At 39.8% G+C, this 27,757-nt stretch overlaps 5 protein-coding genes across 8 annotated transcripts in view; 2 read left to right on the forward strand and 3 right to left on the reverse strand.

Annotated features, from left to right (window-relative positions):
* Positions 1 to 27,757, reverse strand: part of LOC149619049 (uncharacterized) — a 58,513-nt gene that overhangs the window by 6,610 nt on the left and 24,146 nt on the right. The gene's annotated exons all lie outside the window — the stretch shown is intronic.
* On the reverse strand, positions 3,251 to 5,202 carry LOC149619051 (uncharacterized). Its single transcript, XM_089855796.1, has 3 exons — positions 4,967 to 5,202; positions 4,731 to 4,887; positions 3,251 to 4,642 (listed from the first exon to the last, which is right to left on the reverse strand). The coding sequence occupies exon 3, from the start codon at positions 4,637 to 4,639 to the stop codon at positions 3,251 to 3,253; it is 1,389 nt and encodes a 462-aa protein (XP_089711922.1). The 5' UTR covers positions 4,640 to 4,642; positions 4,731 to 4,887; positions 4,967 to 5,202.
* Positions 13,106 to 14,888, reverse strand: LOC149619052 (uncharacterized). Its single transcript, XM_089855098.1, has 3 exons — positions 14,030 to 14,888; positions 13,838 to 13,971; positions 13,106 to 13,743 (listed from the first exon to the last, which is right to left on the reverse strand). The coding sequence occupies exons 1-3, from the start codon at positions 14,286 to 14,288 to the stop codon at positions 13,690 to 13,692; spliced, it is 447 nt and encodes a 148-aa protein (XP_089711224.1). The 5' UTR covers positions 14,289 to 14,888; the 3' UTR covers positions 13,106 to 13,689.
* Positions 15,000 to 16,214, forward strand: LOC149619053 (uncharacterized). The gene is made up of 2 exons (XM_089855461.1): positions 15,000 to 15,540; positions 15,608 to 16,214. Exons 1-2 carry the CDS (start codon positions 15,067 to 15,069, stop codon positions 15,620 to 15,622), a joined length of 489 nt encoding a protein of 162 aa, XP_089711587.1. The 5' UTR covers positions 15,000 to 15,066; the 3' UTR covers positions 15,623 to 16,214.
* LOC149619054 (uncharacterized) lies at positions 21,208 to 26,205 on the forward strand. Of its 3 annotated transcripts, XM_089855460.1 has the most exons (11): positions 21,208 to 22,287; positions 22,770 to 22,867; positions 22,961 to 23,134; positions 23,220 to 23,362; positions 23,441 to 23,514; positions 23,577 to 23,626; positions 23,699 to 23,831; positions 23,954 to 24,128; positions 24,223 to 24,303; positions 24,367 to 24,553; positions 25,878 to 26,205. In XM_089855460.1, exon 1 carries the CDS (start codon positions 21,208 to 21,210, stop codon positions 21,982 to 21,984), a length of 777 nt encoding a protein of 258 aa, XP_089711586.1. In that variant the 3' UTR covers positions 21,985 to 22,287; positions 22,770 to 22,867; positions 22,961 to 23,134; positions 23,220 to 23,362; positions 23,441 to 23,514; positions 23,577 to 23,626; positions 23,699 to 23,831; positions 23,954 to 24,128; positions 24,223 to 24,303; positions 24,367 to 24,553; positions 25,878 to 26,205. The 3 variants fall into 3 exon arrangements, with proteins under 3 accessions (XP_089711586.1, XP_089711585.1, XP_089711584.1); XM_089855459.1 differs by having other exon boundaries at positions 22,945 to 23,134; positions 23,699 to 24,128; XM_089855458.1 differs by having other exon boundaries at positions 23,699 to 24,128.

A 27,757-nucleotide genomic window follows, 5' to 3' on the forward strand; every position in this document is an offset into this window, starting at 1 on the left:
ACAGTGAATGAAAGAGGATTGTCGTGAGGTGATATTTTTCGTTCTTTTTTAAATGGATGGGGATTGTAATAGTTAGTTTAAGCATTTCACTTAATTGTACAAGTGTGGTGAATGATTGTGAAATGTGTTTTACGATTTCTCGATATATCTAAACCAAAAGAAACGAATGTTGGATGGCCTTAATATAATGGAAGGTGTTAAACTCTCCCTTTAAAATTTCTGTCACCCGTCGACAATAAGGATTTCCTCTATTTCAAGGAAATCGAGGTTAACTTTAAATGCAAAAGCAAATATAAACTGATGGCATATTTTTTTGAATGGTCTTAAGGCGGTGTTTATCACGATCCCAGAATTTACTTGTATTTCTCCAGAAAGCAAAAATAATTTTAAAAGCAAAACGAAGTATGTAGTATCTTTATATATTCAATATAGAGTATTAAACTTTTAACGTAAGTAAATTTATGAACGTAAGGATTACAGCGAAGGTAATTATTTTTTAGGTCAGGGAAACGAGGGCTAATCACTTGGGTTTTCTGTACTTCAATTAAGGTTTAGGTATGTGGGGAAGTACGAAACTGGTTAAAAAGCCCGTAACAACAAAGTCTCGGCGTAAAGCTCAGCGGATTTATACACCGCTTAACTTCCAAAGAAATAGTTACCCCAATTTTTAGCGCCCACGCGCATTAACTTCCACACTTCCGCTTTAGCACTATTTTTATCTTGTGATTTTGGGAGCGAAAATAGCTCGCATCTGCGTCTGTCGTCGCGGTGGAAATTAAGTCTTGGCTTAGAAGTTTATCGATGGTTTCTAGTTTTCTACAAAACATTTAAACGATCGTCATTAATGTTTTGTTGTGATATATGTGAGTGAGAATTCCGTGGTTAAATTAAAACGGTATGGACAATCGTGTTTCTACGTCCACCATAGTCGCCATTTTTAATTTTACACGGAATTTTAATTCCGTTAAAATTGAAGAAACGGCACCAAAACCCCTGTCCCTGTGCCGGACGCGTCCGCGAAACGTACGCTTACGATGAGAGAGAGATCGCTAGCGTACGCGGTGGCGATACGAAGCTCCGCGTAGAGAGAGAACTGCCTGCCTGGTATATTAGTGAGAGGGGGAAGAGGGAGAGGGGGCATCCCGCTCGGAGAGAGAGGAAAGAAAGGTAGTTTAAATCTCGCGGGCTTTTTTGAGTGAAGGGAAACAAAATCTCGCGGGCTTTTTTTGAGTGAAGGGAAACAAGATGATAATTTTCGTGCACTACTGCACTTTGTGCGCGTGATACATCAGAGATTATGCTGGATGGTTAGGTTAGGTTTCGTAAAATAGAGGGGACGCTTTACGGTCATAGTGATTTCTGGTTTAGGGGATCCAGGATTTTGTTTAAATACATTATTTGATTCGTATGGTTTTTAAAAATTATACTTTAGTGGGGTGCACAATTTAGTTTCATTAATATTATTTGAAATGTGACGTTATTAGAAATTAAAGGGATACACGATTGTGTTTCAGAAATGTTTTTAGTTGTACGATTTATTGGAAATCAACTATACGGGGGGTCACGTGAGCCGTGTAAAATTACTATTAAGGCCCAGCCCTTGGGCCATCTTGTTCTTAACGACGGAGATCCCAGCCAACGTAAGTTTTGGAACGCAAACCAAGGAGCATAGATACCACTACAATCTACTGTAAAGTTTATGTCCATCAGCAGGCTAGTCCTTTCTATGCGCAACGACATTAGCTCTATGGCCAGTTTCGAACTACCCCCCTAAAGGGGGTAATTATGAACACCTGGTATGCGTTATTAAGATTTCTGTTTGTGTCGCACTATTACAATTATAAAAGAATGTAAATTATTCATGTACAGATTACGTAAATCATTTTATCACAGTTAAAGATAGCGCATCGAGGGACCAATCAGTCTGATTTACTGTACTTCAATTAGGGTTTGCTTATGCGTTACGATTTATCATTTTTGCACTGTTAAAGGGTGCGCTAGCTTCCTATTTGTGTCGCACTATTATAATTAAAACAGAAGAAAATGAATTGAAGCTAGGATTACTAGTATTAATTATATCACACTCTAGGGTAGCGCATCGAGGGGCTATTCACTGAAATTTTCTATTCGTTACGATGTGGCTAAAACTATGAGCCCAGCCCTTGGGTCATCTTGTTTGTTTCGCGCTCTTTACCTAACCTTCTTCTCTCCCCTTCCTTCTGGTCCCTAAAAACTTCGAGGTCAGACTCGTTTTGGAAAACCGATTTCCCTTTTCCTCACCACATCGACAGTGCACAGTGACCTCATATGGGGTTTAACTGAAAATCCCCCTCTCTCTCCCACTCCGTGTTTTTAATCATTTTTGCGAACAATAGTTAATAAAATAATATGTCTATTGTCTGATAATACTGAACTTTAATATATTAAACTTCTCTATGAATAATATGATAAAATAGTTGTTAATTTAATATTATCGACACTGTGCAACTAAATTTTTCTCTTGAAATTATATAAGGGGGCCCCCAAATCTTCCTTAGCCTATCTGTAAAAAAATCCTGGCGGCGCCACTGCCTAGACCTTGAACATTCTTAAAGAACAATAGAAACTAACGAAGAACTTCTCGAAATTGGCTCAAGCCAAACAGAAAAAGTATTATGATCTTAGAAGGGTGTAAAAATTAAAGAATTCTCCTCCAAATAAGAAACGAATAAAGCCATAGCAGGAAGAGACAGAAATCGCGATAGAATATGATTTAAGTCTTGAGACAAATCCGCCATTAGAAGACGCTTTTTTACGTGCAATTCATCGACATAAGACCCCCAACTACCATTTTATGTAGCAAATATCCTTTCGAGGCACAGCTATAAACAATATAATAGGCTTTTGGTATTATCAGCTACATTTATTGAAAGCAAACCAAGAATGATATTGTTAATCACATTTTTCCAATATACCATTTATGTCAAGACGACACTCAACATGTTCTAATAATGCTACCCTATCATGTTAAACATCGAGGGGTTTATAACTTAGAAAAAAACCCTAATAAAACCAGTTTTACGTTAAGAATCTTGCTATCTTCCAAGCCGCTTAAATACTATAGTCTCATAACGTGAAAAGTATTTTTATTTTGTTGCAATGTAAGATTTACAAAAACATTACCCTTAAATTCTTAAAGTAAACTGAATATCATATTATATGAGCTCATAAATTGTATTGTTTTCAGGTTTTATAATAACACAGCTTGTGTTTATTCAGGTTCCTTTTTAATGACGAAGTCTTCGATCTGGATTCTTAACCGTGGATATGACAAAACACCATATTCGGCAAGTTGCTTCGGAGATAACCTTTCCAATACAACATGGGAAGCTCGCAGTTTGAAGTTTTGGAGGGAACATCTCGTACCTTTATGTTGAAGCAAATCGTATTCATTTGCAAAAGCGGTTTTGCAAATGTAGCACTCGTAAATGACAGGTTTCACATCAGTATGACAAATATATCTTCGCGAAGTTTCGAAATATTTGTCATACAAATGATTAGATGTCTCGTGTGCACGACGGGATGTTTCGGAAGGGAAACACAGATGACATTTAGAACACTTGAAAGATTTACCACGGCAGTGTAACAAATTGTGTCTTTTCAGATGTGAGCCACATTTGAAGGCCGAACCGCATTCCGTACATTTGAACGGTCTTTCATCAGTATGCACAAATTTGAAGTGTTGCTTTAACGTGTAAGGGGTTTTGAAGGCTTTGCCACACTGTTCACAAGAAAAGGGCCTTTCGTTCTGATGAACACAAATCTTGTGAAGATTTAAATTGATTTTGTTTTTAAATTTAGCGTCACATAAGTCGCATTGAAATGATTTAGTAGCGATATGAACCCTTCTCTTGTGAGTGTTTAAAAACGTTTTAGTTTGGAAAGAACGCTCGCACTGTTGGCAATTGAATGGTTTATCCTCCAAGTGTGTAGCCTCGTGCATATTTAGACTCGATCTCAATTTGAAAGATTTATCACACTTTTCGCATTTAAATGGTCGCTCCGAAGAATGAAGAACCTTATGATTTTTTAAATCCCGTAATCTTTTAAAGGTTTTATCGCATTCAGAACATTTGTGGAGTTTCAAGTGAAGGTCATACTGTGATTTGTAACTAGAGTAACACAAATCATATTTGGACATGTGCGTGAGTTGATGTTCCTTCAAAGTAACTTTCCTTTTGAAGGTCATCTGACACACTTCACATTTAAATGGACGTTTGGACGAGTGTATGAGTTGATGAGCTGACAAACTAACTTTCCATTTAAAGCCCTTCTGACAAACTTGACATTTAAATGGGCGTTCGGACGAGTGTTTGACTTTATGTTGTGCCAAGTAACTTTTGCCTTTGAAGTTCTTCTGACACAGTTCACATTGAAACGGGCGGTCAGATGAGTTTTTAAGCTCCGTAACTTCTTCAACATTGTCAGTGTTTTCAGCTGGGGGATGAACCGAATCCGCTTCTTCTGAAGTGCTAATCTCGTCATCATCGTTCTTAATGATGATTGGCCATTTCACTAAAACGTTTGAAGGCGTTTCCGAATTTTCGACCTCATCCGAGTCCGGCTTCTCAGTCTTTATGAATTTAATTGGACGAAACATATTCTATTGAATGATATTAATTACTTTATATTTCTTATCTCTATGAAGATGACACCGAAATAAAATTACGCTCCAGTCCGTTACAACTTACAAATTGTCGGTTTCAAAAGGCGTACACAGAGGCCATAGCGATATATTTCATCATTGGTCTTGAGATATTATTCTTCAATGTAAGATTTCGCTCTCTTATTAAAATGCGATGTAAATTTTTGTTTGACTTAATAAGAGACGTTTTACTTATGGAACTTCTGAAAATATATTAATTAAATTAGATTAAATAAGCATTCATTCAATAATCTGAAAAGTGTCAACATTATAGATACTTACATACACTGCGTAAATGTACTGAAAGTTTCCGCTAAGTAACGCTGACGTTACCCGTATTGTACCCAGAAAACTGTGAACCTCTCACTTGGGAAATGGGCGTTGGCACTAAGGTAAGAAAGAAAAAGGTAAGAGTTAAAATGTTTCACAAATTCCGAAGAAAAAGTTGAATTGAAATTAACACGGGAGGTATGTGGGCCTCATGATTCCTGGTTCAGTGCATGGAGTAAATTAACTTTTAAATAAATCGCAAAAACAGGTAGGATATTTTCAATTGAATGCGTGAGCAAGGCATTTATCACGTTTTTCCCTGTATTGCTCTAACCACTGCGAGGTCAAAAATAGAAAGCTTCACGCAGTTTCAACCAGGAAGAGAAAAGTATTTAGCGAGGGGTTTCGCTACATATGAGTACTATGTATTTACAGTACTATATACGTTTTTGACTTTATAGATGATGTTATAGGTGCGAATTTTTAAAGTATAAATTTTATTTGTATAACACGAATTACATAACGTAAACGGAATATTCCAGGAACAGTCAACTATTGTCATGAAACAATTCAGAAAATGTTTGATAATAATCCCAATTCTATTGAATATGGTGTGCAAATTTACAGAGCTTAAATGATAATTTCAGACTCTGAGTGCTCAGCTTCGTTAAAAGCATGATTCAGACACTATCAGCCATCATTAAAAATATTTTGAACAGTCATGATTCAGGGAAAAGTATATAAATTTTACAAAAAATAAATTTTCAAATTTGCTTAGAAACAATTTTTATCAAAATCAACATCCCAGGAATGTATCGATATTCATATAAGCACAAGGTAATAGTGAACTAACATTAATGATGTGATTATTACCTTGTGATTTGTGATATCAGGAATACATATATTTCTTCTACTTGGTCATTTTCTGGGCCTTTCTGCTTGAATTAAAAGGGAGGAGGTGTAGAAATCGTCACCCCTGATGTCATACGTATTATATTTCAACTTGGAAACCACGTCATATTGACCCGCGCCATGACTCCCGCGACCCATGAGCGCCGAACCCAAATGTAAACAAGTTCTCTTTGCGTGTTTTGAACGAGTAAACTTGGGGTCGACGGTGGTCCTGTATATGTGAATAGCCAATGAAACGCGAGGAAGATGGAGCAGGCGGTTTTTCAAGGTTTTAAGCCCTTCCCCTTACCTTCAATCAGGTATTAGTAGGGGCTCTATGGCCTCTTAAAGATTCCAAGTGGAAAATAATCTATGTATTCTTGGTATCACTAATATTTAAACCTGACATTTCTTCACAGTTAAATTATGCGAAAAGGTTAAACTCATGTTGCAAGAATGGAAACCCAGAATAAGTAACGAAAATGCTAACACGCTCTCCGAAGCCGGCGTTCACGACGCCACTAAAATGTGTAAAAAACCTTTAAAAACTTATCTGTAACTAACTTGTTTACTATTTTACGACATCGTTAAGGCAAGAGCTTCAAAGAGAGATATTCCACTCTTTTAAATGATATCCATTAATTGGTGACTTAAAAATCGGATATACGGACGGAAATTGGACCGAAATAACAGCTCGCCATTTTGTAAAGGGCTTGCTAGGCCTTAGAAGTATGAAGTTTACGTTATCTTTGATGTCATTTTAATAATTTGAAACGCGTCGCATTTTAGGACCTCCAAAGTTAAGCCATCGAATCAATCCAATGTTGCGATTTTATAAACATTGCGACAGCAGACTCATGGTATGACCGTAACGTTATAATATAGTTTTTCATGACTTTGGCAATATTTTAATGTTAATTACTCACTAAATAGCTTAAGGAATAGCGCCCAAAAGAGTATTTTCGATTTGCTAGTGGACACATTGTAAACTTGACACTCGAGAGCATTTCAAAACGCCTTGGATTTATCATTTCATTAAGCAATTATAAATCATTGTCAAGACTGTATACAGTAACAAAATAGCAGTTAAGAATGCCCATCTTGCCATAAAACCTAGCTCAATATGATGAAACGTTTTTTGGGTGGGGTATAACACGTACGACATTTTGCCTACGTGAAAGGTTCCTGATTGGCTATCACTTTAAATTGAAAGGAAGAAGCAAATACAAAAGGATATCTCCACCCCCTGTGCATTTTTACATGTGAAACGTTTGAGCCGTACTGATCATTACTGAGTGCTACCAAAGGGAATAATAGAAAAAAAAATAATAATAAATAATAAATAAAGCTTTATTGGGAAGAAGGATGACAATTGACACTCTGTTTCCTCTTAATACTTTAGTCACGTAACACGATTCTTCGGTGACTCACACCCCCTTTTTGTTTGCTCTCCTGCTCATAAAACTTCAGATGGTTATATAACTATCGCACCGTGCTAGGGTGAATTCTACAACTGTTTGGTAAATCCTCAGCAATCAACCCACAAACCTTGATTGTCTTGACGTGGGACAAAAATCCACAAGCGCATGTATGCGCCTTGGCAAATAGTTAAGATGAGGGGAATTATTTATCGCGTAAGTGGTTCGGTTTAGTAACCTGGCTCCAAATGTTAACTGTGATGTTGGGAAGAATGGTGTTACAATTACCTCGCTTTGTGGTACACTTCTCTCGAAGAGAAGTATTATATATTTCTCTTGCTACTATTTATGCATTCTCGTAATTACGACTTAATGAAAGATCTTAATTTATTTGGAGATGTTTGAATTGCAGCTGATGGCATGGACATGTTTAACATTTGCGCCTACGAGGTTGCTTTTTATGGTAAATCTCTATTTTGCAATTTTTTTAAGCGAAAGCGACTTGAAGGTGTTTGAGTATTTGGACGACTTAATTCATTATCACAATGATGGTTACGCGAGGGAGAGAAATTATAAACAAGCTTGTCCTGTTGTACAAGACATCCTGCATACCTTCAGGTTCGTTGAAGTTTTTATATAAAATATAATGGACCCTATTCAAAAGAGGGAGGGGGTCGCGGTATCGTCCGCTTGACCTTGGGTGGCATGTGGATCCAAAGTTGTTATATAGAGCTTCGAAGTTAGCTGTCCACCTAAAGTTCTTTGGTTTGAAGCCATATCTGACGTCATTGGATCCACATATAATAGTTCCGAATAAAGGAAACCAGGTGGTCAAAACACCAGGCTCTTGAAAAGGTTCTATTGGTGCTCTACTATTACAGGTGGGTTGCATTGCCGCCATATTGGCTAAGGTATAACGACCCAGATGGCTTAGGTTTTATGCGAGTTCTTGCATAAGTTCATAAGATATGTTCCAAAACTTTGTCAATGGTTACTGAGAGCTTGTCATGAAGTGACGTAAGTGAAACGTCATAGAGACTCGAAAAAAGCAACGCCTGGTTAGAACAGCCTAATTTCGCGATGACGAAGTTAATTGTGATATGAATGTTATTTGGAAACGAACCGCGGGCGAACACTAAATGGCTATTTGATTAAAATTAATTTGTGTATACAGGGATAGATTTATTTGTTTTTTAGACGGAATGCACAACGTTTGGCCTTTACTGCAGTCCGACTCATAGCCGACTCAGCCGAGTATATAGCCCCTTCCTTCAACACGTAACCAAAAAATTAAATTATCTTATTGGCTCACTAAAACTACGTATTGGTGACGTTGCTGACAAGGAGGGCCAAAAATACGTAATTGGTGTTTACCTCTGTCGCTATGACTACGTCCCCTCTTGCGTTGTACCATAGCCCACTCGATCACGCAGGGTCCGGGAGGAGCGCGGATCGAGTGGGCTATGGTTGTACAGATAAGCGTCTTCACCAGACTTAGAAATAAGGATAATTTTTAAACTAGTCCTTGGGACCAGTGAGCCCCCAGTGTTCTAAATAATAAACTGGTCTCCCCAATATCATCAACATCCGGGCCGCCAATGTGAAGGGGGACACTCCCCAAGCTGCTCTTCGTCAGGACTTCCTCGGTCACTTGCACTCAGCCATCACAACCGCCCAGCCTTTGATATGGTACACGGATGCCTCCTGCAGGCCTGGGGCTCCTTTGAACGGCTTGGGGATAGTGTTTGACGCGCTCAATTTGGACGCCTCCTACACGGTCAACGGCCTACACGATATAACGCAGTGTGAACTCCTCGCAATTTTTCTCGCCCTCCGCTTCGCTCAGGACTTCCCCCATCCCCAAGTGATACTAGCTACGGACTCCCAAGCGGCTCTTCGACTCCTATTACAAAGCCACCCACAAAACCACCTGGCGGCTACTATCCAACAGATGATTGCGACTGGCACGCAAACGGTCACCTTGATCTGGTGCCCGGCCCATGTTGACATACCCGGGAACGAGAGGTGACCCTCGAGAGAGACCAACGCGTACCTGATTACTGGCTCCCCTATACTCAACAGACTTTAAAACGCACTTTCACTAAGCTCCGCCGAGAACGGTTCCTCCTAAACTGGGCAGGCTCCCGCGAGGGCTCATTCAGGCTAACTACCGGCTTCACCCGTATATAGACCACGTAACGGGGCTCCGCCTTCCCCGCCCCCAGGAAACCATCCTTGCCCGCCTCCACTGTCGCCGTTGGATGACGAAGGAACGTCTCTTTGCCTTGCACAAAGCTTCGAGCCCAAACTGTGCCTGGTGTCACACTTTAGACACTACTGAACACATCCTATGCTGTTGCCCACGATACAGAACGCTCCATACCAAAATCCAAGATCTGCTCCCGCAACGCCGCCTCTCGCTCCATCAGGTCCTTCGACGCACTATGGTCGGCGATAGGAAAATCATCGAGCTGGTGATCAAAGTCTGGGTCGCCTACACTGGGGCCGTGTATATCAACTCATGACGCTACGATAACCCACGTGGGTCTTAAGCAATGTCCGGACAAAAAAAAAAAAAATAACACCATGTACAATCTCTACACATATTTCTTAACCAATAACTAATCCTCAACATTGTATTCTTGCTATGTCAATACGACGGGCCCGAGGAAAGCCTCTCGGCTACTCCCACTTGGCCCAGATACCTCTAATAATAATAATAATAAAAAAAATAAACTGGTCTCCGGAGTGGTCCCAGCCTTTGTTCTCCTATAGATTTGCAATTAATATACTGGTCCCGAGGACCAGTAAACCCCACTTTTTGAATTAAAAAACTAGTCCAAGCAATTAATAAACTGGTTTTGGACCAGTGGACGTGTGCTCATAGCACGACCAGGCGCTTGAGGGACATCGGACAAGTACAACCCAACAACGTTCGAGAGCGAGACATTCCAGAAGACATGGAGGAAATCGAGGAAGACGTCCTTGCCATGTTCGATGAGGACCCCTCGACAAGTACCAGACAAGTTGGACGACAATTACATGTTAATCACGTTTTGGTCTGGCGAATTCTCCGCGGACATCAGTTTCACCCGTATCATATTCAAAAGGTGCAAGCTCTTAACCCGGCAGATTATCCAAGACGCATCGACTTTTGCGAGTGGTTTTTGGCCAGAGTAGAGGACAATCAATTTCCACGGGTCCTTTTAGTAACCGACGAGGCACATTTTTCCCGGGATGGAATTCTGAACTATCACAACCACCACGAATGGCGCCAATTAAACCCACACGCAACTAGTGTTAGAAGTCACCAACAGCAATTTTCTTTAAACGTATGGTGCGGCATTGTCGGTAATCATTTACTAGGTCCGCATTTTCTTCCACCCAGACTAAATGGTGAAGCATATCTCACGTTCTTAAGAGACACTTTACCTGAACTACTCGAGGACATACCGTTAGCATTACTTCGTGACATGTGGTTTATGCACGACGGGGCACCCCCACATTTCAGCCGTGCAGTTAGAGAACATCTTAATGCTACGTTTAATTTGAGGTGGATTGGGCGTGGAGGACCAGTTGCGTGGCCAGCCAGATCTCCGGATTTAAATCCGTGCGATTTCTATCTTTGGGGTCATCTCAAAGACATCGTGTACAAGAATGAAGTCCGTGATGAGGAAGACTTGCGAAGACGAATTATTGAAGGTTGTCAAACAATCAGGAACATGCCAGGAATCTTCCAACATGTCCAAGAATCTTTCGAAAGACGGGTTCATGTTTGTCTTAACGCCGTTGGTGGACATTTTGAACAATACCTGTAACGTCCATGTTAACTTGTTAAGAATAAAAGTAATACCAACCGAAAGGTACCATGATACTTTGAATTTACTTTACTAGAGTAGGCATACTTCTACTCATTTAATACACTTCTGCCAGGTGAAAGTTCAATAACGATGTTAGAGGGAAACTATTGAAATTGTCTCATTATTTCTAAACAAGTTGATAAGGCTGAATTTGTTTTAGTCTACATATTCGAATATTTTCTTGTTTTAGGGGCCAATGTTTGGGGGGCCATATCTTCGTTGCAAATTCTTGTACACCCCATGTTCTTTGACACTTTCCACTCAGTTTGACCCAAAGAACACGCCCCTTGATTTATGGCAGACTTATCAGAAACACCCTGTTTATGTGTATCATTAGCCTTTCTATCATGTTATTCAGGGATGGGAGGGACCTTTCTATTACATACGCGTTTAACGTCATCGCGGTAGCCAATCAAAATCGAGACACCTGGAAGTTCGAACAGCAGACGACCAGTTTAACAAAATTGTATGAGGGATACAATTTTCGGTTAGGTTCACCAAAGTGCGTCAACTGAATATTAAAAGTGATCGCCGATACGTGAATAAATATCTCAACACGATGTCCGAAAGTGATATTGATCTTTTAAAGGAAATTATAATAAGTGCCTGCAATGGTTTTTCCTAATCTGAAACTGAAAACTGTTGGTAAAGTGCTAAGCCTTGGCCATTATGAAAATTAATGTAACGGTTGAAAGTAAACTACTAATTGATGATGCTGGTTTTTCCCTGCTGTTGGAGTTAAATTAATTCGGTAGTTGATCAATTTACAAGCATAATTAGCCTTCCGCGTGACAAGAGCTTTAGCTTTAAAAACAAACCGACAGAAATCCTCTGACGTCACTCAAACTAAGCCCCTCCCATCCCTGAATATGTAGTTCAACTAGTCAATGCAGATATATATTCATGTTAATAAATAAATTCATGATATTAGCTTCTACTCCATTATCATCGTTAGGGTAAATATTTACGGGGCGATCGGCTAGGGTTCCGAGAAATATCGCCATAAATTTCCAAAAATTATTAAAGAGGCATACGCTGGTATTCAAACGTCAACAATAGCTATGTTTAAAATGATTTTAGCAATAAAGTTTCTTAAAACGATTTAACTAGGGTTAAGGTAAATTAATGACGATTAAAATAATTAATATCAATTATATTTAATTATTTAAGAAAAACCTCTTAAATACGTCTCGACTCGGAGAGCTTTATTTTGGTTTCCCAACTAGTATTGAAATGCTCTCAAATCGATCGAGAAATCGCACATAGTGTTGTAATCTATGTGCTTTTGGTATTACACTGTGTAAAAATTTCATTACTTTATGTATGAATGTTAGCAAAAATTGGAATTTATTTTACATTTAATGACAATGCCTGATGCCTTATTTTAATTTAATACCGTTACCAAAAGTGGATGAGAGGAAAAGTATGAAAATGGCCAAAAGTCGCGAGTCATCAGAGTTTCGCCGTAGTTGACCGTTTTATTGGCGTAGCTATACTGGGCCTGTTCACTCCCTTAAAGTAGGTCTTGTGTTAATTCGCAGTTACCGTCGTCTGCTATTGTGTATGCTAGAACTTCCTCGATTTCTGTTTGTAGTCAGGACAGAGTAGCTGATAATGTTTTAAAAGGTATTTGAAGGTATAATATGGATTTGAGTAAGGTTATCGAAGAACTAGATACGTTTAAAACAAATCTCGGTAATTTAGCTATAGCGCGAGAGTAGTAGGGACTACCTAGATTCGCAGAGATCCAAGATGGCCGCCACCCCAAGATGGCCGCCCTCTCCCCATCCAGCAAACTCAAACCAAACTTTTCAGACAAGTCTGGACTAGCCCGAGCTGCTAGTTTCATCCCTCCCATGACATCATCTTCTTAACTTAAACCAAAACTAAACCTATAGTCAACCTTGACGTCATTCCCTGGCTTGCTAACATTGGGTGTTACCCTTTTTTCTCTGTAAGCCTAAAGTTAATAAAAGCACAGATTTTAAGACATCAAATATTTACTTTTTATAAGATGTACAGATATGGGTGATAAATAAATACAGAATATATATTACAAAATAATCAACAACCAACAAGGATAAACAAACATGTTTTAAAGAGTTCATTTTTCACGTTGACCCTGTATCGTTATTTGACTCGGAAGTGCAATCGGCGGAGGGACGTTTGGGTTTATTTTCTAATTGTTTTCTGCTTCGCCGTTCAATTTCGTAAAGAGTTAACAAAACGTTGACTATTAACCCGTAAACAAAAAAGAAAATGAGGCACAACATATTGCGAGGGCTATGATAGCAAATGATATTTAAATTGCTAGTACGTGCTATATGTAACATACTAGAGATTTAAGCGGCAGTTTTAATTGGATCCTATTTGTCACATTAGGCGGAGCGTAAGTAAAGAGATAATATCATTGGATAGGCTAATTAAGGTGGAGTTAGAAAATAAGCCTATAATTATAAGTCTGACAAGAATAACAAATATAGAAATAAAAATTTTTAATAACAAACAATATAATATATACAATAACAAATATTTATATGAAAAAACCCACCACCATTTAAAAAGATTAAACACCAGTCGACCCAAACCCCCCACTGCCGCGTGACGTCGGGGTTAAAGTCTAGAAACAACATAAAAACATGTTACAAGTTGAATTCTAAATTAAAAAATGTGTCACATGTTAAAACTTAAATTAAAAAATTGAAAATATTTACCGCCGTTTCCACCGGTCTTAGCAATATAACCGGCGTCACGATCAATTGGGCGAAACGATCACCCCGCTTGACAACGTAGGGGGTTTCCCCGACATTTGCGACGACGACTTTTATGGGTCCCCGATAGTCGGCGTCTATTAGTGTTAAGAATTATTATACTTTTACGCACTATAAAATAACTAATAAACATACCTATCGTCCCCTCGGCGACAAACAGCCCTTGGGCTGTTAAGCTGCTACGGCCAACAATGCGGCCGTAGCTGTTCTCGGGCAGCATCACGCCTAACCCAGTCGACACGATTTTGATACCGTGAGGGTCGATTACGGTATCCACTGGACAATATAAGTCCAGTCCGGCCGACTGGGGGGTGGCACGACGGGGAGTAAGCGCTGCCGGATGGATTTTGATCACGGGCAGGCAGGGCAAACGAGGAGCGGTAGAGAAAGACATCTTAAAGTTTTTGGGATAGTGTTTCAGAAACAGAAGTTAAACAACTGATAACTTTCATTTTGAAACTTGGGGCTTATATACAAAATTAGCGAGGTCAAATCTAATAGTGTCTAGGCAATACTTTCAAGATTCTTAAAATTCAATAAATAGCAAAAAGTTAATTAGATATATAAGCATAAAATTACAAAATCTCTTCGAGGTCTAATTTTTTTTCGTATGCAAAAAAGTTGTCTAGGTGTGTTTTAAATAATTCAAACGAGATCGTGTTATATAAAAAACCCTTTAGCGAAGGTTAAAAAGAAGTTACTTTGATAAATGCCTAAGGGGATAAAATATTATTCGTATGCAAAAGCTTGTTTAGGCGTGTTTCGAATAATTTGAATAATTCTCACGAGATCGCTTTATATAAGAAAAACAATTTATTAGTGAAGGTTAAAACTAATTACTTTGGGAGGGACGGGAATTGTTTTTTTTAACATGATTTAAATCTAAATAAATGTATATTAATATTAAACTAGAGAGGTCTTTTTTATATGGGTATTTATGGTAACATACTTCATAATCTCTAGTATCAACTCGTAAATAAAAAATGCATTTTAGGTTAAATTAAAAAATAGCATATCAGACATAATTATATTTTTTAAACTCTTAATACGAATAGAATAAAATTGTGTTATAAAAAACCATATCTGGGCCTGTATTTTAAAAAAAAATGCCCCTGAGATTTTGGGTATAAAAGCTCGAGCATGGGCATAGGGTTTTCACAATCAATCCAGCCATGAGTAGCAAATATCCTCAAGAATCACAGTCTATGTTTGACTCTCCACCGTCTTCTCCTGGGGATCGAGCCGGAACCAGCAGTGGTAAGCGGACCATAACTCAATTTTTGAAGCCCAACCCTGTCGAGGTGTTAATCGACTCGGACGACGAGACGTTCGTCCAAGACGTACTACAAAAACACGTCGTGGGCATTCACGGCATTGAAGGGTCTTACCGTCTGAGGAGCGACGGTCAATACTTCGAGACGCGAGTCCCCCCGCGAAAAGGGGACTATTTTGTAGACATAAGTGTCTACAAATTTAAGGATATAAAAGACTCCCAAGCCGACAAGCTTTGGGAGTGCAGCCACAAGCGGCTGAAACGAGTCGTTGACGGGAAAGATAAAGAGGCGGTCAAGCTCCTCAACGCCTTCCACCGGTTGGTGGAAGACATAAAGGGTGACGCGCAGGCCACGCAGCAGCCGCCAAGCAAAGTAAGTATCTTATTAACAATAAATTTACAAACCAAAATTTTGTGCCAATTTTTTTTATTTCTGATAGAGATTCAAAAAATGAGTTCGAGCAGCGGCAGCAGCGGGAGTGACTCGGAGGGTAGTGGAGGAGAGGAACACGCACAGGTAAACCGGTACTACACAATTGAGCGACAGATTGACAAAACGAGTCGCAAGTGGCATTGTAAACAAATCGATTTGCGTATAGCTTTCAAAAATCTGGAAGACATTCCAACGCGAGATTTTTTTCGAATTTTTCGAAAAATTCTCGACGAAGTTATACGTAAATTAGTAACCGAGAATCCCGGGTATAATCGGGTTCGATTTGTTTTAAGCTCCCCCGGATTAACGACCCCCGTTAATATTAAATTTATAAAAATTGACAAATTCACCAGTAAGCGAATTATGCGCACCATCTATAGAGTAACGCAATCTAGTCGGGACTTTGTCTTTAATGGGGAAGATTTTCAGTTTGACATTATTTTTCTAAACCTCGATGCAAATATAGGGACTTATTATAAATCCATAAAAAATAGAACTTTGGTTAATTTGGATTATTTCGTTAAGCAAAATAACCAATTTATTTTTATGGAGAATAATGATAATCTCTGTTTTGCTCGGAGTTTAGTTCTGGGTAAAGAGATGGCCGATCGCAATTTTTATCAACAAAATAAGCAAGGTCCTCCCTTTAACCAGAACAATTTTGACAAACTGAAACGCAATAGCACCCTCGTGGGCAATATTGCGAAAATCTTGCACCGAAAAGCCGGAGTCCCCGAAGGTTTCGTTACTCTAGAAGATATTCAAAAATTTCAAAATTATTTAGTTCCCCATTATCGAATCGTAATCGTTGATGCTGCGAATAATTTTACCATATTTTTCAAAGGACCCCAAGCTCCTAAATTTATCTATTTATTAAAAATTGGCGACCATATCCACCCCGCGAAAACTTGGCACGGCATGATGGGCGGTGTTACCTCTTGCAATTTATGCTTGAAATCATTTTACAAACGTGAATTGTTAAAAGAGCATAAATGCCCCGAGGATACAAAACCTTATATATGTTTGCGGTGTCAAGGAGAAGCTTTTCATTTAACTAACGAGGATGCTTTAAAACGTTGCGACGAATGCCACCGCTACTTTTTCCCGGGCCCCTGCTACGAAACTCATTTACTTAATGGCACCTGCGCGAGCCAAAAACGATGTTTAGAATGTGGGCGACTGATGGGTGACGACCACGACTGCAATCCCGAATGCTCTCAGTGTAAAATAGTTCATCCGCCAGGTGAACATTTTGTTATGCCTTTGGAAACCAAAATGAAAGCCTCGCGGTTTATTTATTACGACATTGAGACTATTCTTAGAAATAATATCCACGTCCCCATTTTACTAGTTTGCGACGTAGAGACTGAAGCTGGCTTTGAAACCAAAATTTTTTACGGCGCCAATTGCGTCGAGCAATTTTTAAATTATTTATTTAGCGTCGAGCAGGTAGTTTTGACTGGACAGAAACGTAAAACGTACCAACCGCGCTTTACTAACACTCAAGTCGTAGCTCATTACGCGAAAGCTTTTGATAACTTCTTAATTCTTAACGCTTTAGTCCATAGACACGTCACCCCTGCCGTTATTTTTGACGGCAGTAAAATTCTCATGATTCATCTCGAGGGACCGCAAATTAGATTCCTCGATAGCTTTAATTACATTAGTCAACCTCTGCGTAATTTCACCAGCATGTTTAGCCTCGGCGATGTGGCGAAAGGATTCTTTCCATTTGATTTTCATACCGAAGAAAATCTTAATTACATTGGCGTCATCCCTGAAGCTTCGTACTTTAACGTAGCTCAAATGAAAGCCAATGATTATCGAGATTTTCAAACTTGGTACGCGTCAATGGAAGGATCTATTTACAACATCAAAGAGGAGCTTATTAAATATTGCATTCAAGACGTCAAAGTCCTGAGACAAGGCGTCGAAGCTTTTAGAAAAATTTACGTAGATCTAACCAAATTAGACCCTTTCTGCTTAAAAAATATTACTTTGGCGGGTGCTCTAACCACTATTTATCTTAACAATTACTATAAACCTTACAGCATGGGTATTGTTCCTTCTAACGGCTATAACGCAAAATTTAATCACAGTCAAATTAGCTTAAAATATCTCGCTTGGGTGGAGAAAACTGAAAATATAAAATTGCGCACTGCTTTAAGCTACGGGGGCGAGTACCGCGTGGGTCGCTATTTAGTCGACGGCTATAGCGAAACTCCTCCCAAAATCTACGATTTCCACGGTTGCTACTTTCACGGTTGTCCATGCCAAAAACTTAATGCCTACAATACCCAACTCAAAGCCAGCAACAGATTTCTGTACGAGCGGACCCTAGATAGAGAGCTGTTTATTAAAGAGAAGATGGTTGGGTATGAATATACCTCGATCTTTGAGTGTCAATTTGCTAAGCTTTTAAAAGAAAACGCCGAAGCAAAGGCTTTCTGCAAAAGTTTAACTTTTCGACCTCAAATATCAGCCCGTAGCGCTCTCTATGGGGGACGGACGGAAAATTTTGTTCTTAACTGCCACGTGCAAGGTGAGGAGAAAATTTTCTACAAGGATATTATTTCTTTGTACCCGAAAGTTTGTCGCGATTGTCCGTACCCTAGCGGCCACCCCATAATCTATAGCAGAGATTTTGACAAATCGCCAGGGTGGTATTTTGGCGTTATGAGTTGTCGTCTGCTTCCCCCTCAAGATCTCCACATCCCCTTAATTCCCTTCCGCAGCGGTGGTAAATTAACCTACGCCCTCTGTCGCACGTGTCTAGAATTGCGAGCGGAAATCTGCGATCACACTGTCAACGAAAGGGCTTTCGAATCAGTCTGGCCAACGGTTGAAGTCTATGCCGCTATGGAGCATGGATATAAACTCCTCGATATATTCGAGGTGTACCATTATCCAAAAACGGAATATTTCTTCGCCCAGTACATGACTGATTTTATCGCCCTAAAAGTGAAGAATTCCGGATTTCCCGCTCACGCGCAAACGCCTCTGCAAAAAGAGGCGTATATCGCTGATATAAACAAGAATGAAAAGCTTTCTCTGACCGTGGCGGATATTCAATCAAATCCTTCACTGCGTAATATCGCTAAAATTAATTTAAATTCTCTTTGGGGTCGCATGGCTCTGAATACGGGAAAGATTCGCAGCATCTTTATCAACAATTATTACGAATTGATACGATACGCGAGCGATTACACTCTGGAATTAGTCGACTTACGGCCAGTTACGGAGTCGATCGCTCTTTTATCGTACAAAGCCAAAAGCGATTACGTTTCGGACTACAAACTGGGGTCGGCCATTGTGGGGAGCTTCGTCTCGTGCTACGGGCGACTCGAATTGAACAAGATGCTGCTTCAATTAGACCGCGCAGCCTTGTATTGTGACACCGACTCGATAATCTACCGCCATCTACCGGGAAAGTTTGACATTCCAACTGGCAATCATATTGGTTGCTGGGCGGACGAACTCGGCGGTGATTATATAACTTCCTTTTGTAGTACCGGTGCCAAAAGTTACTCGTTTCGCACTAGCAAAGGAAAAGAAGTCAAGAAAATTAAAGGGTTGACGTTAAATCGAGAAAATCTTGAAAAACTTGACTTTGAAACCTTTGAAAGTGTAGCGATGAATCCGGAAAAGGAAGTTACAGTCAATGTCCCTTTTAATTTTAAACGGGATAAATACAAGCTGCAGCTAGAGGCCGTTAAAATTACCAAAAGATTTCGCCAAACCTCGAATAAGAGATTGTTGAACGCCGATTTGACAACCAGTCGACCCTACGGTTTCAAAGAGGCAACACCCGCTTCAACATCTCTCTCGCATGAATTACGAGGCTAGGCGAAGACATACTTTTGAGGGCTTGTGGGAATCTTGCGTTCCTATCGAAGCCCTGGCCAAAGACGGTTTCTATCTTGCAGATGTAGAAACACAGACGACGCGCTGCGCCTTTTGCGGCATTGCCCTGTACCAGTGGCGTTGCACGGACCATCCATCGAGGGAACATCGGAAACACAGCCCATCGTGTCCGATGGTTTCCAAAAAACCGTGCAACAACAAACCACTGCGTCAGGGGTTTCCCGAATTCCCGACCAGCGAGGGCGAGGATGTTTGCGAGCCTCTAATCCAAACATGCCCAGCCATCAACAACGAGCGGTCGGGAACCGAAAAAGTGCGCGTGCGCATAAATCCGTCGTGTTTTCTTCTGTAGTGCGTGTGTACCAACTACCCTCCGAGTCTCGCGTGAACTTTGACCTGATCAACGACCAACGCTTTCGCCAAAGGATAACGAACTTTGAAAAACAATTTTTAAAAACAATTAATTAATAGGGATTTTTTTTTGGGTAAAAGGGTTTTGTGTATATTGTTTTTTTTTAAAAAAAAAATATGTAAGGGTTTTTTTTTTGGGGGTTTTTGGGGTTTTTGGGTTTATAGTGTATTAATTTTTTTGATTATTAATGTTTTTTAAATATTTATGTTTTTTTAATATAAATAACCTGTCAACAATAATAAAATGCTTATTATTTAAAATGAATTCGACCGAGTCAGTCTCGCATTCTTTAAAGTTCCAAACACCCGCTCAGTTTCTAATCGTGGGGCCAACGCAAGCGGGGAAGAGTTTTCTTTTAAGTAACTTATTGCAAAATCATCAGCTTATGTTTGACCCGCCGCATAAAAAGGTTATTTATTGCTACGCCGCCTGGCAGCCAAACTACGAAAAATTGAAACAATTGATTCCGGGAATTCAATTTATTCAAGGCTTGCCAACGGCGGATCCGGATTTTTGGGAGACTCATCGCGACTCCTACTTGATACTAGACGACTTAGCTAGCCAATTATTTAAACAAACTCATATTGCCGATTTAGTGTGCGTGACGTCGCATCATTTAGGGTATACGGTTATTATTATTACTCAACAACTGTTTCCCAAGGGTAGCCAATCGCGGATAATTTCTCAAAACTCTTCCTATTTTATAATAATGAAAAATCCTCGAGATGTCGCCTCTATTAGATATTTAGCGCAACAAATAAGTCCAGATAACCCGAAGCGTATTACGGAGGCGTACAGACTAGCCACTAGAGAACCCTATAGCTATTTGTTAATTGATTTAAAACAAGAAACTCCGGAAAATTTACGATTAAGGTCGCGAGTTCTACCTCACGAATCACCTATGTATGTCTATGTCGATTAAATTTAATTGTCATTTGAATAATGGCCCCACGCGTTAAACGTCGATCAGCAAAACGCTCCCGGCTCGTCGTAGCGCGTCCCTCGACCAAGTTTGCCAAATTTGTCCCTTATTTACAGAGTTTGCGTCAAACTAGCTGTAAACAACGGCGAACCCTCTTAAACAATAGTAGCGCGCCTCAATTAAAGAGCATTCAGACAATTTGTAAGAATTTAAAGGGCGGGGGCATTTATTTGAGTAAAGATCGCAAGAAAAAGCTAGCAAAGTACAAGAAAATTATTAGACAACTCGGATCAAGTACCTTGTCGCAGAAAAGCAAAAAAAAGCTGTTGTTGCAGCAATCAGGTGGTTTTCTTACGACGTTGCTTGCCGCAATCTTGCCTTCGATTGTCCAAGCCATAGCTGCTAAACTATGAAACAAATGGTTCTCGTGCCCGCTAGCGCAGTAACTTCAACAGCTGCCCAAGAGCACTCTGCTTTGGACCGAGAGATTGAGGATATTTTAAAATCGCCATTGAATGCCTACGATAAATTATATAAATATTTAGACGCTTTTAAGAAATATTTAAGTATCGAGAAACAAATTCCTTTACCTAAATTTGAGGTCGTAACACAGGCAATGTCTAATGTCCCCACGCCGCCATTACCGGTCACCCCTAAAATGCCCCCGCGAAAAAAACAATTGTCATGGCCGAGCTATGCCACGTCATCACCGACAACAAGCGCTTCGGGCAGTTCTTTTACTACGCCTAAACGAACCGAGCCTCGGCAAAAGGTTTTAAAAAGCGAAACGACTGCGGGGACACCAACACCAGAAGATTTTTACCAACAATTTGGGCCGACTTATGTTGGAGATATGGTGAAACGGCAAGCCGAAGTTCTTGCAAATCATTTGCAAAACACATTTTTCACGCCAAAAAGAGAGCTAGAAGAAGGAGCTGTCGGTTATGCAAATCGTGACGACGATTTACAAGAGGAAATTGTCGATGAACAAGAGAATTTAGCGGAGGAAAACGGGGACAATTTAACGGACTTGGAAAACCTGTTTGAGACGGCCTCCGCTAAACAGAAAAACAAGAAAAAAAAGAAAAAACCTCGGAAGAAGAAAGACGAACTCCAAAACTTAGGACCGCTGGTTCCATCTAACGAGAGGAGAAAGAGGCATAATAAATGGCGCGATATTGATTAATAAAAAAAAATGTAATATTTAGACAAATAAAAAATTGTTTTATTGCGAACAATATCTGTGTACATGTTTTTTTAAATGTAAAGATAAATATAATAAAGCGACATAGTCGTTAAGTTTAAGATTCTGGTCATAGATGGCGTCTAATATCGTCTTTCTAGCTACGCCCTTACAGCGGAGTGCTAGGTACAGACAACAATGGACGCCACACAGTTGAAAAAATGGATGTTGAATTTGTTGTTTATTGTAAACAACTCGTTTCCCGTATCGTTTTAAATTAACTTTATAGTATCGCGGCGAATTTCCGTAAGTGCAAAACATTTCCACCGTGTCATTGTTAGAAAAGCACGCTATCCAATGTTCTCCAGCCTCTCCAGCTGCTTCATTATTGAATATAAAGCAAAATTTGGAGCTTTTTGGCCGTTCTGGGAGTCTGTTTACTGGGAAGCATCCTAAATAGTAGGGTCGCGTTCTTTTGTCGCAAGTTAAGAGAGCGTTTATTTGCGAAGTGTTCATAATTTATTCTTGACAAGACCCGTCTCGGGTAACGAGACTTTTTGTAGTTCGGCGCCGTAGAAAACACCCAAAATTTGCTCCCCCTTTAAATCCGCTACGCGATAGACGGGTGGTGACCTGGGTATGACGTCAACAACGCGAAATATTTCGTCAGTAAAGGTGCCTCCCGAGCTGGTTTTTCTAAATACTCTACTAGCTATAGAGAGACGCACGTAGTCGCCAACTTTAAGCCTCGGTGCGTATCGATTAATTCCGTTTGATTTCCCGTACAGTTTATTCCAAATGATTGATTCGTTATCTATATTAACATGAACCGGTGCAATTCCAGTAGTTGAATGAACCCGTTCATTATAAGCTTGAGTAATTAAAGGTAAATATTTAACGTAATTTTTATTCCCCGTGGCCGTAATAACCCGGGCAATTTGTTCCTTAATTGTTCTAATAAAGCGTTCCGCTAAACTAGCCTTATGCTGACTCCGGGCAAAATGTATTTGGACATTGTTTCGTTTCAAGAAGGAGGCAAAGTTGCGCGAACTAAATTCCCCACCGTAGTCCGTGTATATTTTTAAAGGGATCCTCTCTCGAAATATTTTTTTAAAAGCTTCGATAACCTCGCCAGATGTTTTGTTTCTAAGAGGTACTGTCCATCCGTAGCGGCTTAAGACGTCAATGACGCACAAAACATAGCGAACATTTTTATTAAAACGTTTTAATTTCGGTAGATCCAACAAATCAGCTTGAAAAACGTCATCGATAGTTGAGGCGTACACTTGGTTAGTTTTGAATCGGAAACGTCGAAATCGATGTTTCGTATAGGCGGGCTGTTTCTCGAGAAAGGCGATTAATTTTGCTTTTGGCACGTCCGGTAAGGCCTTTTGTAATCTGGCTAGCGACCCATAAGCGGCCGGATTTGCCACGTCGTAATAAATTTTTCTAATTTTAGCATCCATGTCTTGACAAGTATAAATAACGACTAAATGGTTTCCCAATAAACAACTTTATTTAATACACGCAAAGGTATTTTATAAAAACAATATCAGTTAAGCAAATACGATATATCAATACATTTATCTTAATAGCCATAAATCAAGGCATTCTTTAAATCGGCAAAACTGTTGACAAAATAAGCGTAAATATCCTCTTGATCCTCGATCCATCCATGGTCGGTCTCAAATTGATGCAAAATTTTCTCACGATCCAGTTGAGGCAGCGCTTCGTGCAAATTACGCTCGACTCGATCGCTGAAATTTGTGTCAAATTCCGAGCAGCTTTGAGAGTGGCATATTTGTTTTCGACACTCGACGTTGGCGCAAGTGGAAGTGACGTCAAACAAGGTGGTAGTGAGCTCGTTTAAAATTAATTCGCGCATGCGACAGACAGCTATCCCTTTAGCCTTGAGATCCTCGTCAATCAACGGCTTTAAGTCGATCAACGTCTGCCATCCTGTTTTGTTCAGGCTAAATCCTTCGCTGGTGCTAAAGTTGAGGAAATAACGACTGCCGCTACCTCGTTCATAGTATCGAAGATCGATTAGACGTTCATCTTTCGAGTTGACGAAGCATTCCAGCTTGATGCGCTCTTTGACGGGCAACCAAATATGATAGCGAGGTATTTTTCCGTCAAAAAAGGACGTGAGTTCATTTTGAAACCGAAACAAAGCGTACCAGGCGTTAGGTTTTAATATAGTTTTTGTACGCGTATCCGATCTTTGAATTAATATTTTAGGTTCAATAGATTCAATGACGCAAATATCGAGCTTTGGCGTGACGGTGTGTACTTGGTGCATCTTGGCTCGCGACTGATATTGTATTTATAAAGTTTTAGTCTTTTATACGTTGGGGTGATTATAAATAATTTCTCTGTTTTTAGATATTATTAATTGGTTGTTTGGAAATTCGGCCATGACAATGCACGTGACGTTTTCGGTTAGCGGAGAGCTAAATCTTAACGATAATCGCAAGTTACCAGTCTGGGGCATGGAATTTAGACCTAACGAAGCGAGATGCTCTCTACTCAAATCAAAAACAACGACAAAAAAGCCCTTCTTATATAAATCGTAAGAAATAATATTTCCTCGGTCAAGACCTAATATCTCGAGACCCTCGAATAAAGAATTGTAACATCTAACGTACTGGTCGTCGTCAAAATTGGGCGTAAAGGGGATATCGGGATAATTTTGCGAATTTAAAGAGAATTGCATGAAATCGAGTTTGAAGTGTTGGAGATCCAGGGGGTTGGAAGTTGCTTCCCCTACAAATTTTTTATTAGTAACGAAAGCCACGACAGTTCGCGAGGGTAATTGCCCTGTAAACAAGCTGTCCCTAATAAAATCTTGCGTTCCGGTGGTTATTAAGAAATTTTTCATAACAATAGAGTTTACTTCGTAGCGAGCGTTTATTCCCGAGTTTAACATCTGGGCGTGAGCTAGTTGCAGTTCGGGATTAACCTCAATTTCGCGCGTAAACAAAGTGCATTCCGTTAAATCAATCTTATACTTTTTGCCCTGCTCATTGTGAATAATAGCGAAATCCGTGGAGCTTCGATGAAGTCTAATTCGCACCTCGATATTATCTAGTAAGAATTTGGGCGTTTTGAACATATCCAAAAATAATTCGCCAATTACATCGCACGTCTTTGATTGGGCCACGCGTTTAGCGCGACGACCAATACCATTATCTTCTTTGTTAATATTGGCGTTATCTAAAGCCGTCGCCGGTTCGATAATGGTATCCAAATAATATAACATAGAAGTTAACCAGGAATTGGCCGCCGTTTGTCCATAATTTAAAAGTATTTTAAAATAGGCCATATATGGGTACATATTATTAGGTTGCTGGACAGCGACGCCATTGAGAAATAATTCTACTTGACAAAATAGCGAGGCAATTATTAAATTTGTCACCGAGACTTTCTTTTCAGCATCTGGAACGGCCGTGCCGTCCTCGTGCAAAACGCGAAATTTTACTCTCAAAAGAGTTTTAGTCAAATCATGATAATTGTTAGAGGGGGGAATGATAAATTCTACATATTTAGCATTAGTTAGTGGGGCAATGGGATAATGAGCAGTCGTTTTAGTCCCAACAATATTATTATTCACCACTGGCTTTTCAAATACTTCAAAGTCGGAAAGAACACTTTCGTAGGTCGACATGTTTAGTCTAGAAAATCGCGTTTAGTGCGTCGCTTAACACGTTTGCTCCGGCTTGTTTTAGCAGTCCTCTTTCGTTTTCGGCCCGTCCCGCTTTGAGTGTTGACGAACCGGTCCACGCCTTTATGTAGTAGGGAATTTATAGATTGTTTGACATTTCTTTTAATCGATTCTCGAGGTGATATTCCGGGGTTTTGGGCATCGCTAATTACTCTACTCGTTAACCCAACAGCTTCGGACGCTAAAGTACTAATGGCCGGCCTAATAAAGGGTGTAATTTTGCGCAATAAAGAATTAAAGATACCGCCAACACTAAAACGACCTCCGGATTGGAAAACGTTTGCGTGTAAAGCCGGAAGGGAGGATCCTCTTTGGAAATACAGAGTGTATCTATTAGGTACCATTGCTTCTGGGCTATTGACGTCGACGCCTAAAAAACAGTTTAATATATACTTTGCCCAAATTAAACGGAATATTTTCCCCGTAATCGGATTTCAATTCAATTTCAATTTCCTGTATATCGCTAGTTGAAATTGGATAAAAGTCGATATTATTAAATATTTCCTGGTTCTCTTCGTCTAGCAGCGAAAAAGCCGGCATTTTTATGAAACGTAGCAGAGGGGCTTGACCACCACCTACTACCTGTTGCCGAATAATATTGGTATAGACAAACATGGCATCGACGCCTCTCATGATATCCGCGGGATACTCCGAAGTCTCGTTATTAAGATACCGATCTAATTGATTGGCACTAAAGCCTAGCAATCGTCCCAGTCCCCTCCCGGGTGTTGTTTTGGGAAACAAAATTGAGACCGTATCGTTTAATTTTGAAACCGTCACGGTTCCGTCTACATTCTGCGTAAATTTTAGACTTTTCCTATGCGTCGGGGACATGGCTTCGCTCATAGCACTTAAAACATCGCTAATATGATAATAAACCCCGGGAGGAATCTCGCACGCGTAATTGTCGACTCGTTTGCCTTGAGGGTTATCCTGTTGATATCCGGGTAGGGACGGCTGGTCAGCCATATTTGGATCTTCTGGAAATCTATCAACATCGTATTCGCTAGTCCAAAAATTATTAGCCTCTGTCAGTGTCATTGATCTCAATCGGGGGTTCACCAACGCTACACCCGAGTGGCTATGTTGCAAAACTTCTCCCTCTTCGGGAATGTTAAATAACTTGGCCATCGGTCCCGCTACCGATACGCGAACACCTGGCTCTATTTCGAGACGCGTGTAGTATCTATTTTCTGGCGCCGTTTTGAGAATAAAGATTTTAAAATGACGGCGAGTCATAAATTGCTGAACTTCTAATAATTTGTTAATCACTTTCAAATGTAGCGAAAAGGGGATTACCGCACCGGTCGGGGTAAGATCACAGGTATATTCACCCGCCGGTATTTTGATTTTCGTTGTCTCCGTCTTTGTAAAAAGATACATTAATGAAAAGTGGACGCGATATGATACGCCTGTACTGTTAGTAGTTTTAAAATGCGTAAAATTACGCTCTAGAGGCCTCTTGGATAGAAACGTCCCCCCAACGTATTCATTTTCTAAATTTAATATATCCTGCAAATCCGGCGAAAATTTCATTTCAATTTTTGCCGGACAATGGACTCTAAAATAATGCTCCGCTCCTTGTTTAATAACGCTAAATTCAGCATTGTGCAATCTTAAAGGATCGTGGTTGTTCGAGCTTATTTTGAGCCCTTCAGCGATTTCATAATAAATTTTAAAATCATCCTCCAAAGATTGTTGCGCTTTAAACTCGCCTGACACCAAGAACAATAAATAAATCCATGGTTCCTCCCAGGCGGTATAATGCTTAATGGTTCTATTGATTCGATATTCTAGATAGGCATTGTTTTCATTTATGGTATATTCTTGTATCGTGAGGCTTAAGGGCCCGCATTGCTGCTTTCCGGTATAATATTTATCGGGGTCGAGGTTGAGCAATTTAGCTAATTGGGGAGAAAATTTAATTTCCACCCATTCCGGTGTTTTGAAATTATACACGATAGCATAGCCCCAATTATCTACTACGTGATATGTGAATTGAATTTTATTTATTACTAATTTTTCTAAAGTGTTGGCTACGGCTCGATAAAG

This window comes from Phalangium opilio, unplaced genomic scaffold (assembly GCF_054372755.1).
Source record: "Phalangium opilio isolate 3A_F unplaced genomic scaffold, DU_Popi_V2 ptg000209l_1, whole genome shotgun sequence".
In the NCBI taxonomy this organism is placed as follows: domain Eukaryota; kingdom Metazoa; phylum Arthropoda; class Arachnida; order Opiliones; family Phalangiidae; genus Phalangium; species Phalangium opilio.